Source organism: Stenella coeruleoalba (assembly GCF_951394435.1).
Source record: "Stenella coeruleoalba genome assembly, chromosome: 9".
Lineage (NCBI taxonomy): Eukaryota > Metazoa > Chordata > Mammalia > Artiodactyla > Delphinidae > Stenella > Stenella coeruleoalba.
In genome coordinates this window covers 27,426,940-27,442,966 of record NC_137155.1, presented here as the reverse complement: position 1 = coordinate 27,442,966, position 16,027 = coordinate 27,426,940, and the positions used below count along the sequence as shown (strand labels likewise).

At 35.6% G+C, this 16,027-nt stretch overlaps 1 protein-coding gene across 1 annotated transcript in view; it reads left to right on the top strand.

Annotated features, from left to right (window-relative positions):
- The window catches only part of SEMA3D (semaphorin 3D), a 207,120-nt gene that overhangs the window by 137,794 nt on the left and 53,299 nt on the right, over positions 1-16,027 (top strand). Inside the window, exons 9-10 of the mRNA XM_079931570.1 lie at positions 463-591; positions 11,506-11,648. Of these exons, the coding sequence (XP_079787696.1) occupies positions 463-591; positions 11,506-11,648 (272 nt within the window). The remainder of the gene's footprint in view (positions 1-462; positions 592-11,505; positions 11,649-16,027) is intronic.

Sequence of the window (16,027 nt, the reverse complement as noted above, 5' to 3'; positions counted from 1 at the left end):
TAGGCAAAGAAAAGTTGTGGTCACTGAGGTTGTGTCGGTTAAGTAAATACTAATTACACAATTCATTCCTCATTATGGCGTTTACTTTCTAAATATTTTTTTTGCGTTATTACAAAGAGAGACTCCTAATTATGATATGTCCTTGAATTATTTGTGGGGAGAAGGGAAAGAAGAGGAACTTATTCATAACAGAAGCTAAATGCATGTGCAATTATTAATTCGGAAGACACCGGCCTTTTTTATATTCAAGTAGTAGTTAGCATCGGCTTACCAAAGTTCGCTGAGTTATCTTTTCTTCAACTAAGCAGATTTTTCAAAATCTGAAGGGGAAATTTATGAAACAATATATTTCTGATGTTAAGCAATAGACATCATTGGTTTCATGCTGTGAAATTAGCCTATTGTCAGCCGTGTCTGCTGGTAAACTCTTAGAAGTCCTGAGTATTCGTTTCTCCCTTGCAGATGAGTACCTCTACTCTGGAACAGCTTCTGATTTCCTTGGCAAGGACACTGCATTCACGCGGTCCCTTGGGCCTACTCACGACCACCATTACATCAGAACTGATATTTCGGAGCACCACTGGCTCAATGGTTAGTGATTTTCACACTTTTGATCGTTTTGCCTTTGCTTTTGGGTAGATAAGAAACTCATGATTATTCATTCAGATGTGTTTTGGAAGGGATTTAGCTCAACATATAAAATACATTTGAAATAGTTCCTCAGTGTGTCCGACAAATCTCCAGAACCTACTGTGTATATAATAACAGTTGACATTTATTGTGTGTGTGTGCTATTGTCCTTGACATTGTTCCATGCGCTACTTTTTTAAAATATTCACAATGATGTAATATGAGAGATGTGTTATTATTATTATGTGCTTTCTTTTTCTTTTTTTCTTTTTTTTTTTGCTGTATGCGTGCCTCTCACTGTTGTGGCCTCTCCCGTTGCGGAGCACAGGCTCCGGACATGCAGGCTCAGCAGCCGTGGCTCACGGGCCCAGCGGCTCTGCGGCATGTGGGATCTTCCTGGACCTGGGCATGAACCCGCGTCCCCTGCATCGGCAGGCGGACTCTCAACCACTGCGCCACCAGGGAAGCCCTGTGCTTTTTAAAGATGAATAAACTGAGGTAGAGAGAAGTGGAGTAATTTGGTCAAGGTCTTACAACTTGTCAGTTGCAGAGCTGGGATTCAAGTTGGCAATCTTTCTCCTGCTATCTGTTTTTTAATGACTAAGCCAAATACTGTCTGTGAGCATAATAGAAAGGGGTTATTGTAATGCTAACTTCTTTTATTTAAAAAATAATTTCTATTTTGGTTAAAACATGTCCCTCCAAAAATTTAAGCATATTGATATTGACATGAGTTTGTCTGATTACTTTTGTGTTTAGCGGTCATACAGTATTCCGAATTTTCAACAACAACAAAAAGACTTCCTAAATGAATTTATTTAATGGAAGGAATAGTGAAAGCCTTTTTTTTTTCTTTTGCCCCACTGCTTTACAACAGGTCAGGTTTTATCATGATTTTTTAAAGTTTTCTGATTAACATAGGAATTTATTTCACCGCATGGCACACAGCATTTCTCATTCCCCCTATAAATATTGGGTTTTAGTGGAGGAGGCCTGGGTAGAGATTTCCTAGGGGCTATCTCTGTATCTCTCAGTATCATTCAAGCAGTGACAACATAAACAAAAGGGAAAAACACTTCTAAAACATTTCTTTAGTCAAAACCTCCAGATCCATTTGTTTACACAACAGTGTGATCTCTGTTGACCAAAAGAGAACCCTATTAACAGAGTAAACAAATTTAGAATATCCCCAACTAAGTGATTACTGTTCACTTCTTAACACTTGTGCAAGGCAGGCTGATCTTGTGAATATTGTGAAGGTTTCGTGGGAATTACTTGGTTTGAGAGTGACTCCATAGATTTTACCAGTAGAAAAGCTCAGTTATCTGTTTAGGTAACAAGATATTATGGATTTATTTTATTTTTTTTAAAGAGTTTGCTGTTTTGAAGAATGTTCACTCTTCTTTCTTAATTAATTTATTATTTATTTATTTATTTTGGCTGCATTGGGTCTTCGTTGCTGCGCGCGGGCGTCCTCTCGTTGCGGTGAGCGGGGGCTACTCTTCGTCGTGGTGCGCGGGCTTCTCACTGTGGTGGCTTCTCTTGCCGCGAAGCATGGGCTCTAGGTGCACGAACTGCAGTAGTTGTGGCTCACGGGCTTAGCTTCTCTGCGGCACGTGGGATCTTCCTGGACCAGTGCTTGAACCTGTGTCCCCTGCGTTGGCAGGCAGATTTTTAGCCACTGTGCCACCAGGGAAGTCCTGATATTATGGCTTTAAAATGAAGTATAGATTGCATTTCCCAGGCTTGGGATGGCAAACATCATCATGTTGCCACTCATTTAAGAGATTAGTCTATTTTTTCCTTACCTGTGACATGTCCAAAAGAAGTCAACAGTATTGCTAAAACAGTAAATGCAGTAAATATTTATTCAACTATTATTTGCCTAACATGCTGTTCTTAGGGCTGTGTGAAGAGAATTACAAAGTAAGAAACCTTTGCGCTGGTTTAGCATTCTCTTAATAAACAACTTTTAAGGGCCTGTGGCATACTGAATGCTCTTCTGTCCACTGGGCCTGCTGAGATTATAGGGGAGGGTCACTGACCTCATGGATGATAAATGCCTGGAGCATAGGAGGAGAGTGGGTGATGGAGCCAGAAAGCTGTAAGTATTTTCCTGAAACTACTGTGAAGTTATCTATTATTTAATTCTTTATTTTTATTTTACTGAGGTATAATTGATTTACAGTGTTGTGTTAATTTCTGCTGTATAGCAAAATGACTCAGTTATTTTATATATATATATATATATATATATATATATATATATATTCTTTTTCGTATTCTTTTCCATTACACTTTATCACAGGATATTGAATGTAGTTTCCTGTGCTATACAGTAGGACCTTGTCATTTATCCATCCTATATATACTGGTTTGCATCTGCTGATCCCAAACTCCCAGTCCTTTTCTCCCCCATCTCTCCTCTGTCTTGGCAACCAGGGGTCTGTTCTCTATGTCTTGGAGTCTATTTCTGTTTCATGGATATGTTCATTTGTGTCATACTTTAGATTCCACATATAAGTGATATCATATGGTATGTGTCTTTCTCTTTCTGACTTACTTCGCTTAGTATGATAATCTCTATGGTCCATCCACCTTGCTGCAAATGACATAATTTCATTCTTTTTTATGGCTAATATTCCATTGTATATATTTACCATGTCTTCTTTAGCCATTCATCTGTTAATGTATTTAATTCTTTTTTGTGTGTCTTTTTTTTGTAAGGGATAATTGACATATAACATTGTATTAGTTTCAGGTGTACAACATGATTTGATACTTGTATATATTGCAAAATGGTCACCACAGTAAGTCTAGTTAACTTCCATCACCACATATAGTCATAGAATTCTTTTCTTGTGATGAGAACTTTTAAGATCTACTCTCTTAGCAACTTTCAAATATTCAATACACCGTTATTAATTATAGTCACCATGATGTACATTACATCCCCAGGACTTATTTATTTTGTAACTTGAAATTTGTACCTTTTGGACCCCCCTTCACCAATTCCCTAATTTTAACCAGAAAATTAGATCTTTGTTGTTTATAGAGGTAACTGATAATAGCAGGAAGGGAAAACTAAAGGAGAAGGAGGACAGAGAGAGAAGGGGCCATTGCACCAAAAACAGGAAAATGAGGGTGGGACAGGAACAAAGGTAGTGGCAGTGGAGGTGGACATGAGAATATACAGCAACAAGTAATGGAAAGAGAAGATATCTGTTTGGGAATAGAAGAGTCTCAGGATATGAGGAAAAATTCAAGAGAAGATTTTGGGTACTGGGAAAACTTTGCAATGAAAGAAGTCAGTAGAAAGGAAGAAAGTGAAGGAGGGAGGCAGGATATACAGTAGAAGTCTCAGTGGATTGAATGCAGGCAAATGATTAAGAATTAGGAGACCTATTATTTATGGTTGTAGGACATTTAAGGCAGATTGCTTAGTGGTTAATAACCAGAGGGACCATATAACCTGGTCTGCCCTGGACATTTCCAGTTTACCTTTGCTGTTCTTTAACTCTCTGAAGTGTCCCAATTTAGACAAAAATTACAGCTCTTTTTTTTGTGGAACTTAATTACCTAAGTTTAAATCCTGACTCTCACTTATTTGTGACCTTGGTCAAACCTTTCTGTGCATTTAAATTCTTTGTCTAAAAACTTGGCATAATAATAGTATCTGTTCCCAGGGTGTTACAAGAATTAAATCTTATAGGGGAGTCTGATGGAAGGCAATTGTAAAAGCAATTCAGTGTCAATATTATCATCATCATCATTATTGTTATTCCTGAAGGTGAGAGAGGTAGCACGGTGGGACTAAAGCTCCGGATGCTCTGATTCTCTGATATCTACTTAGCATTTTTAAGTACAGACCACCTTTTCTTTCTCTCTCTCTACATTTCATAATTCTGTGAGCTCATCCATTCTAATAGTTTTCTGTGTTCTTGTTTCCTAAAACTGTATTTCCAACCTTTTCCTGTAACTAAGTGACCTTAAAAATATTTATTTCTATGTCTTACATTGTCATCTCAGATTAAACAAAAGGAACTAGTTGCTTAATATGGGAGTAAAGATATCTAAGCCTTGGCCTTGATTGTACTACTAAAGTGCTTTGAGATTTATACAAGTTGTCTAGTGATCTTTTGCTTTAGTTTCTTCAAATAGATATATAAATATAGATATATAGAAGACTAATTGGATCTAAAATCCTGTGAGTCTAACTCAAAATTATCTTGTTTCCCCTTTCTAACCTGCCCTTCAATACCTGTTTCCTGATTTTTATCTATCTTAAGTTTCTTAACTTCATCCACTCAGTTACCTTGAAGTTATCTTTAATTTCTTCCTCTCCTTTATCTCCCTTTATCTAATCTGTCACAAAGAGCCTTTATTTCCTTCAGAATATCTGTTGACCTTGTTCTTTCTATGGCCACCATCTTTCTTTAGGTCTCCATCACCTTGTCTCTGGTTTACCGCTACAATTTTATTATTTGTTAACTCATTTCCCTATGTCTGGTCTCTTCTGCTTCAAATTTATTTTATATAGCATCCTTCCTAGTCACTGTATTAGGCACTTTTAAAGTATTATCTTATTTAGTGGTATAATTTTGAGAGAATTACTATTTCCACTTAATAGTTGGGGATAGATTAGAAGTCAGATAAATAGTCCCTGGTTAAACAGTTATTGGAAGTGAGATTGAAACTCAGGTATGTCTCTCTAGCTCTACACACTTTATTCTTCTCATTGTATGATACAGTCCATCAACCTAAATCCTGTTAATGTGATTACCCGTCCTCTGCTCTTGCAGCCTCACTACAAATAGGGTCCACATCATGATGCCATTTTGGGCAACAGCAAACTGAGGATGTGGGTCTGCATATGGAGACCGCGGCAGACAGAGAAAGTGTGGTTAGGCAATCAATGTGGAAGACCTAGCCAGTCAGCTGTAGTCGTTATTGCGAACATTTGCTGAGGGATGGGCTGGCCAGAATCAGAATAGCATGATGCTTCAGGAGGCCCAGTCAGTCAGGAGCTTCTTGGTCCATGGAAACTAGGGCAAAGCAAGGGAGAAATAATAGAAACTACATGAGATTGTTATGAGGAAGTACCCCACATGCTAAGGGAAAAGATTGGCTTTTGGGGGGAGCGTTTCTCTTCTCCATTCTGAGAAGTGGCCATTTTCCAGATATAGTCAGCCTAGGGTCCAAAGATAGAGGTCAAATAGGTCATCTGGCTAGTGTCAGGAATGTGGGGAGACAAAAAGCAGTGATTGCTAAAGGAACTGTGGTGATTTGGGGAATATTAGACATTATCTTATTCAACCTTACATTCCACAAATTGAGACTCAGTATGAAGAAGGGACATGTTCAGGTCTCCTAACTGCCAGACCCATCCTTCCATTACAATACCAAACTTCTGACGAGAGTATCATATCATGTCTCCTGCATCTGGGAGCTTGACTGCCATTTTAGTGGTAGTTATGGGGGTAAAGGCTCTGTTTCTTCCTTAAACTGGACCTGACACAGCACAGTAGCTGATGCAGCCTACTTGCTCTAAAGCTGCACTATCCATTGTGGTAGACACTAGCCACATGTGGCTATTTAAATTTAAATTAAGAAAAATGAAATAAACTTAAAATTTGGTTTCTTAGTCACACTAATTATATTTCAAGTGCTCAAAAGCCACATAGTCTAGAGGCTATTGGACAGCACAGATATAAAACATTTCCATCTTCACAGAAATTTCTATTGGACAGCACTGGTTGGAAGTGTACTTTTTATTAATTATGTACAATAGCATAATCACGCAGTATAATACATATCACAGTGCAATCCACAATCACATAACGCAACAGATGTAAATTTTCTTTACTGTACCATGTAGATGTGAAGCTCACTCCTGGATTTTGTAGTTATTGCCAGGTTGAAACAACTGACAGATACTTGATATTTCAAATAATGGGGTCAATGTCTAATTAATTTCTCCTATACATAGTATTCCATCATTGTATTATTTATTTCTGGTTAGACAGTTTGAGAATTTTTTTCTGTTAAATTTTGCTTTCTGTACTTTGATTTTTAGTTAAAACCCCTACTTTTACATGTTTGTAATAAACTCTTGTAAACAGATATGTTTAGATTGAGTGGAATACAAAAATTAAATTAAATTTGCAATTGAGTATTTAACTCTTAAGATGGCAGGTTTTAAATAATTAACCTTTTAAAAAATATGATTCTACATGAATCATTTTTATCACTGAACCGCTTAGGCAGTTTAAAATCTTTGATGCTTGTGTGTATGCCCTATTTTGTTCTTTGCCCTGCCTGGATTTAACCAGTGAGATCAGCTAATCTCTTCAGTTACCAGTCCTAGGATCCTTGTCAGACTTTCTGTGGGACTTTGTCTAATCCAGTGCCAAAAGACATAGAAGTATGAATCTTGATTTCTTCTTTGAGAAATTAACCCACCTATTAAATACCTCACCAGGAGAGAGAAAAATTGCAGAGATGAAGTCTGATGGCAGTTTTAGACGAAGACTTAGATAGTTCCACACTTTTCTTTATCAGCTTAATCGTAGAACATAGCAGGAAATGGGAATACAGATACATCTCAGAGCGGTTACTCAAACACAGTTGAGCTTTTATGAGAATTTGGGGATAAAACTAAGAAGTATGACCATTTGGAAAATGAAAACAAGTAATGATGCCTCAGATGCATATGTTTTTGTTTTCTTTCCTGGAGTAGATGAGAACTTTTGTTTCAAATTTTCATTTCTAACATGTGGAGGCAGTTTTCATTTGAAGTTTCTCTTGGAGTACTGTTGTCTATAAATTCTTCTTCCACAGAGAAGGATAACATTTTTCAAAAGTGGTAGGAAAAAGATATTACAAGAAGAAATAAAGGAAAGTAAGGAACTCACTATGTATTAAGTCATGGTGTAGGTGTGCTCATCTGGGTGAAAATAGGTTCTTAAGCAGAAATGAAAGTGATGTACATTTCAGGCCATGAGGATTTATGCCATTTTCATTTGGCAGTGTCTCCTGGTTTCATGCTAAAAGTTCATTTGTGAAAATGCACGATTTCAAACTCCATCCCTATTAAGGCGTGTGTTTCAAATGCCACAGGGGAAAAATGTGCTATAAATAAAGCCCAGGTGTCCCTTGGTATGATTTTAAATTACTTAATTCAACTGTGCATGTCATATACTGATGAAATGATATCTATTTTTACACAAACTTGGCAGCAAGTCAAAAAGGAGTTTCTACCATAAAATACTAACATCAGTGTTCTAAGACACAGGACCACAGTTGAGTCTGGAAGAAAGAAAACTCTCTATTCTTGAAACAAGTATTTATTTTTAACTCAAAGTTACTTATTATTTAAATCACAGAATAGAGTACTATGGGATACAAAATTACTTATTATTTAAATCACAGAATAGAGTAGTATGGGATACTCTTTTTTTTCATAATTAGATTCCTTCACATAATAAATATGTGGCTTAAACACTTCTACCATTTAATTTTCTTACAGTACTCCAGAATAATTTCCTTATAGTACTTGAAAAAGAACCAACATTTAAAAAAGAGTCCAGTAAAACCAACAGTCACTGAATAAACACAAGAACATCTATGTTATGTATTAGTTGAAAGTGAAAAGAAATGTAACTTGGAAAAGTATTCTATTTTGCCCCACTGATATTATAATGAAATTCCTGGAATGGGGACTGGTGTCATACTCTAACTTTTGACCATTTCAAATGGCAGTACCTGGCAACAACACCTGGATAATGTTTCACGTAGCCAAAGTGGGGCTGTTCTGTGTATTTCTACAACAGACTGTGTATTACCATATTTATTGTTTAACTTTTAGGCCGAGTACATTCTGCTGTGTTGTAGAGCTATGTTTCTCTTGTCGAACTCTGCAAATGAGAGACCACCAATCAGTTCACGGAACTGCTTCTCCTATCGGTGTGTCTGAGAAAACCTTTACAAGCAACTCTCTCCCTCACACTGGAATCCTTTTTACCTGTAATGATTTTCTGTTTCAAATAACTGAGATCTTATTTTCTCTCTGGGGAGAGAAGACTGCAAATTTTGTACCACTATGTTATTTTTACAAGTATAAATTCAACTTAATCACGAAGTAGTTCTGATACTAAAATTACAAGGGTCATCGTGTTCTGTGGATAACTTATACTTAGGTTATATTTAAGTGCTGTGATAAATTCTACTTGTGTCATCCCCATTTTAAGCTCATATATTTGTTAAGATAAAACACGGCAATCATATTCCTGTAATTTCTGTATAGTTTAAGTTTTATCCCTTTTTTGTCCCACTCTAATTATGAAGAATTTGTATTTATTATCAGTCTTCGCTCCTCCTGTCCATACACACATCTGCACTACTGACCTAGCGTTAATGAGTCTTGTCTATGTCCTTTTCCCGTATACGAAATGGTAATCTACGGCAGTGACTCTTAAACTCAGATTCTCGTAAGAATCACCTATAAGGTTTTATTTCTTTATTTTTATTTATATATTTTAAAAATTCACATGCTAGTGCCACTGGAGATTTGCATCCAGGTCAATGGCATTGAATTCAGGCACCTGTAAATTCAAAAAACGTGCTATAGATTATTATTAATGCCTGATCTGTGTCGGTGGGAACCCACAGTTGTCTCTTTCTCTACTCATTGTTGGCAATCTCCTTTCAAGTCATTGGAGACATCAAGACTGGGCCTTCTTCTTAGCCATATCTTGGCCATATGTTAATATTTTCTTAATCCAGATTGTAATTGGTTTGAAGCGAAGAGTCCGTTCTTACTCACTTTTGTATTCTTTATCCTAGCAGTTTTTCTTGTTGTAAGTGCCCTGAATATAGTAGTAATTAGATATATTCTTTGTTTTCATGAATTTGCTAAAATCCTAATGCTACATTTGTAGGAAATTTTATTTCCACAGAGAGTTTTTTTTTTTTTAACAAAACATGATATATTTAAGTCAAAAATTAGAAGTGTTAATTTGTGACTACAAAAGAATTTTAACCTTGCTCAGGGATTCAAAACTAAGTGATGTATAAACAATTTAAAAGAGGGGCTGGAGGGAAAAACAAAAACAAAAAGCCTTGAGTGGAATTGTTAATAGACCTTGCTAATTTAAGATTAATTAGAAAAGAAATTCTTTTAAATCCTGTATGATTTTCTAAAATTTAATTTTTATGTAATTTAGGACCATATCAAAATGAGATTATTGAAGGCATAAAAATCCACTGGAGTTCTAAGTTCCAGAGAAATAACAGGGAAGTAATAAAGAACAAAAAGGAAAAAGATCATACACATATTTCCTGCCTCTCTTTTCCTCTTAAGGTTTCCCATTTAAGCAGAGAATAGACTGGATGAGAGACCCAGGGTTGACCCAGAGAGGCTGGGATGATAAAGACTGAACTACTCATCACTTGGAATCAAACATTAACTTTTCTCTATTGAAGAGTCTATTGTGAAGTCTTGTTTACTGGGCTACTGACCAACTGTTCTACATTTGCAGGGGAATAGTTGTCAGTACTCCTGGAGTATCCGGCAATCGGGGCCTTGGTCAAAACTCTAGAGAAGGCAATGTTAATTTTTTTTCACCTCCTACTTATTATATTTATTTATTTTGGGGGAAACTTTTTGTCCTCTCTTGTTTCCTGCTTCTGCTTCCTAAAGAGTGCTCTTTGCTTTCTTTCAGGCATCTTGTATTTTCTACTTAATTGAAGTCCTCCATTCCTCGATAACCACTCTTTGTCTTCTTTGCTTTAATCAAAATGATTGTTTCTGAACTAGTATCTCCCAATTACAAATCTGTTACCTGATTAACTCCCAGTTATATAAAACCAAGACTTAAAAGGTCCAGTACTTTTTAAACAAGGCATTAGTAACCCAAATTGACTTGTCATTGATGCAGTGCAAAGGAGTTAATTGTATTGCCATTATTTTTTCATTTGATTTGTATCGTGGACATCTTCCCATGACAGTACATTTAGAACTACTTCATTTTTAATAACTACATGTTATTGTAACAATTGTATGGATGTGCTCAATTTTCCATCATTCTCTTGTTTGTGGCCCTAATGATAATTATTATCATCCCAGACATCCTTTTAATAATGAATAACATTTATTAAACCCTTATTATGTGTCACGCACTACCAGATAGTAAGCGCATTACATATATCAATTCACTTGATTATCATATCAGTTACCCTACTAGGTAGATGATATTGGTAGCCTCATATTAGGTATGAGAAAATTGAGGCATAGAGAAGATAAACAATTTGCCCAAAGTCACTTTTCCAGTAAGCGGCAGAAACAGGATATCAAGTTGGAAAGAGTGTCTTCAGAGCCAACACTGGACTTGACCCAAGCATTACTGGTTCTTTCAATTTTTTTTGGCAGTTACACAAAGTGCAACAAATAACATCATAATATATCAAAATTTGGGATATGTTTATAGTTTTTCCTAAGCTCTTCATAATGGACATTTTGGTTTAGAAGCAGTGACTGCAATCATAAAAAAGGAAAATATAAAATCATAGAATCTCCAGGTTTGAAAGAAGGACTTTTCTATGTAATTTAGCTGAATTGAAACAATTGTGAATCTCAGCCAGTTGTGTTCTCACCTGATGTCCAGAGTCCTAAAGAACTTGTTCAGGACCTCTTTGGGCTAATACATGTTCCTGCTTTGTGTCATGTTTACTTGTGTATATGTCTCATTTCCCACATTTCATTCATGTGTTTATTTCTAATTCTGCTGCTAATTGTTTTACATACAAAAGACACCAGTACTATTGTGGCTGAATTATTTCAATATTTTAATGTATAGCTTCTTTTCTTCCAAACAGGAGCAAAATTTATTGGAACTTTCCCCATCCCAGACACCTACAATCCAGATGATGATAAAATATATTTCTTCTTTCGTGAATCATCTCAAGAAGGGAGTACTTCTGATAAGACCATCCTTTCTCGAGTTGGAAGAGTTTGTAAGGCAAGATATATTTATTCCACTTAAGGCATATGTGTATGTGTATGAATAATTAACCATGTAATGTTGAAGTTAATTCCATTATTCATAAATGGTAGAATACATTCATATTATCTTACATGTATAATTTTTGAGATCCAAAAGTAAAAAGAAAAAAGAAGGATGCAAAATTTTCCAATATTACACATTATTTTTTCCAGTCCCTGAGCTATTCCCCAGGTTTGAGTTAGATCTCTTGGGCAGCGTGCTCCTTTTATTGGTGGGCTATCCCTTTGCCAGTTATTACTGTTCCCAGTAAGATCCCTGCATTGTCCTGATCCATGGAAGTTAAAATATTTTGTACATTAAATAATTTTATTTTGAAATTGGAAGTAACTTAGCATACTCACTAGAGTTCCTTAACACTAACAAAATCATATCCCATATTTTTATCAAAACACATCACATGTAAAATTAGGTATCTTTACGTGAATCAAATAAGTTGAAAATGCAGTTATATAGTCTTATTATTAAAATACTTTCTAGAGCATTAACCTAGATTAGGTTCTGAGAGAAAAATGGGATAGGAAGGAAAGAAAACAATCCAAAAGGCAAAACATTTATCTTGAAGAACACTGAAATTTGCTTTTTAATATTGCCATTTTGTGTAAATTACAGGAAAACAGCAACTCTATGAAACACTTCCATTTTGTGCTATCAAAGTTCTCATTTGAGTGAATACAAGCTTTATAGAATAAAAATACTACTGGAATCATACTTTTCAGTATATTCTTTTGTTAGTTGGATTTATCGTCACTGAAATCACTTCTTTTAAATGGCCAGACACCTTCAGCATTAACTCAGTTATTAAGAGGAAGAGCTGTTAACTTAATAAATATTCTCAGCGGGAAGCTTTCTTTGGTCTTGTACAAACTTTTCATTTTCTTCCATCTGAACCTATCACTTTTTTTTCTCAGTCTGTGCCCTCAGGCTTTTGAACACTTCCAGGGACAGAAATATAAACCGTCATGCGCTTAAGAGTGCTAATGATAACATGGCTTTTGAATGAGACCAAACTTGTGAGCGCAGATCATTCTTTACCTAGTGTCCTAGCCAGTAATGCCGTCCCCCACTGATCCCTTCACCCCCAGGGGACAGATTCTCTAAAAAGCATCCTCATTCTTTCAGAGTCTAAGAATTCACAGTCATTTCTCTTGAAGCCTCTTGCCGAGAGATGAATGGCCATTGCTTGGAGTAGTCGTAGCGTGTGAGTGTACTGAAGCATGCCTTAGAACAACAGTACCCCAGCCGGAAAGCTGTGCTGTGGATGGACATCATTTGTATAAATGAATCACGTTAAGTATGTCATAAGAGATTTACAATCAATTAAATGTATTTTAAGAGTCACTCTGTGATGAGCACATGTATAACAAGTGTGGGTTTTGTGAAGCAGTTCGATACTTATTTCTTGATAGGTCAAATCCATTTGATAGAAATTCATTTATAACAAAGTAATGTTTTTACACTCACACTAAATATACTGAGAGTTAATTTTAGAGGTGGAGAAACATATTAAAGAAAAATTTAGCTGCCCCATTTATAAATTTGTATCATAAAAATATAATCTAGACTTTAAGTATCAGCCATGGGATATTTTATTTATGAACAAACTCCTATAGAACTGAAAAGACAGAGAGGATTGTAGTATATAAGTCTTCCCACCACAAAAAAACTCTGAGGCCACCCAGCAAGATTTTGTCATGCTATTGTGTTTGGATAAAAAGCTAACAAATTGTGATATCAAATAAGGACTTGTGATGGATGAATTTCCTTAAAAAAAAAGAGAGATAATAGAGGTTCTTCTTAAATTGATGTATCTCTTTACTCAATCCCTGTCTTCAATTAACACCCTCTTCAGCATTTCCCACTACGATATGATCCACTGGTCAGTGTTTACAATATTTGGTTCTAAATGCATCTTTGTAATTTCTTAATTGCCTCCCACCCTGCCCAAGTTACTAACTTTATTTATTAATTTAGGATTAAAGTGCGGTAAAAAGTGAGCACTCATAAGTGGAGATTTCACTGTCAAGATTAAAAATGGCTTGAAGTCTTTTAAAAAAGAATGTCCTGCAAAACAATAACAAGCTTAAATTAAAAAATAGCTTTTCAGCATCATTGTTGCTGTTATACATTATTTTCACATAAAAAATGTTCTTGTGACATTTGGGGGAACATATTTATGCCTCTCTGTTTCATTTTTTTTTTATCCCATGAGGTTATTATGATATTGTTTTTCTGTTTTCAACAGGTAGTAATGTAATGTACATCTATGCTGTGAAACAAAATTAAGTTCAATAGATATAAACAAAGCTAAGAAGGAAGAGAGCATGCTAGAGAGAGTTAAGAGTAACTGTGTACACTGTTCTGAATTTACAGAGCTTGTCAGTAACATGAGAGTCCTTTATACTATTTGTCCCACCATGATATTTCCACAGTACCTATTTATTTGGAAATATTAAGGTTTTGTTGTTCTTGTTATTATTGTTTGTTTTCATTTTTACCTGATAACCTTCAGGCCAATGAAAAACTGTTGACAGTTTAAGAGCTCCCTATGTCTTCAGCTACTAAACTAAAGTAAAAGTTGTTTTATTGACCTGTCAAAGACATTACTGTTAGTCAGTAAGATATAGTGATTGGTGGGGAGGAGCTTTTGGAAATAAGCAAAAATTACACAAAATGAACAAAGAATTGTTTACAGGATAAGGGTGAATCTCTTCAATTTTGTAACCCATTCCTTCATTATTTTATCATTTCATTATTTCAACAAGAAAATATAAGTTCTGTGCAAAGTGCAGTAAGACTAGACACTGGGAGGTAAGTAAACCACTGTCCCTTTTCTTTAAAACCTTAGAGTGCAGTGAGGGTAATAGAGACATAAACAGATAATCACAATATAATGTGATCGAGGTCAGACTGAGAACTCTGTGCATTCAGTGAAGTTCAAAAATTGAGTCCTACAGGGGTAGGGGGACTACACCAAGGACAGGAAAGGAGGATAGGCATTTCAGGCAGCATTATGACAGAGTATATTTTGTTTAAAGGACAGTGAAATCTTGTTGCCATTGGAACTCGAGGGGTAGTGGGGAGCAATGTTATTCCATAAATTCTGGTAAATTGGAAGATAAGCAGTATTATTTTCATGGTAAGGAGTTTCAGCTCTGTTGTGTAGACAATGAGAAATTATAAATGTTTTTAGGAAGAGAAGTGACTTGATAAGTGTTCAGCAATTAATTATTTCAAGAATATATCTGGACTGAGAAATATGCGTGACTGGGAGACCTTTTAGGTAGTTCCCTAAAGAAAGTAGGAATGAAGAGATACATGTAAGTTCAAGAGATATTTCTAAGATAGAATGTATGTGTCAATTTCTAAAAGGTCCTTAATTTATTACCACTCTTTTATTAATTGCCCGGTGTAGACAAGTGCTGTCTAATATAGAATTTTCTGCAATGATGGGAATGTTCTGTATCTGTTCTCTACAGCATAGTAGCCATGTTGACATGTTAGTGTTGACTAGTATGACTATGGAACTGAATTTTTGATGTTATTTAACTTTAATTAATTGTAATTTAAATAGCCTCGTGTGGCTAGTGGCTACATTATAAATATAGACTATCAAAACATTCATTTACTTAACACATCTATTGGTAACTAACCCTGTACATGGCATTGCTAAGCAGTAGTCTTATAGAAGTTTTTTTAAAAAAAGACATCATACTTGTCCTTACTGAGTTTACAACCTAGTGCATTATATATGCATTAAACAAGAAAGCACACAGATTAACATATAAGTGGAAGGTGTGATAACTGCTATAACGGAAAAATCACAGGGTCAATTAGGAAGAATAGGTGGGCTTTAGATTGTATATGGAAGGTCTCTCTGAGAAAGTGACTTTTGAATCAGATGATAAAAATGATGAGGAAATTGCAGGGCAAAGGTGACAGGGATGGGGAAGAATATTCCAGGCAGAAGGAAAAGCACATGTGAAATCTCAGAGGTGGGAAAAAGCACTTAAAGAATAAAAAGAGGTTTACTGTGACTGGAGCAAAACAAACAAATGGAAAATTAGCAGGATAGTGACTGTTTCCTTTTAAAACATGTACGAAAGTTCAACAGAAGTCTTCAGAAGTATTATCTCTCCTGTTCATAATTAGGACTGATTAATAACTGCAGGTATTGATTCCACGATGTACATAAAAGGCTGCAACAACTTCCTGTCCTATTAGATTCTCCATGCATTTTAATTCTCCCTCACTCCTATTCCAAAGACCTTGATACTATCCCTGTAGACAAAAGACTCCTATACTGTTAGTAACTGTGCTTTCCAGAAGATATGGCA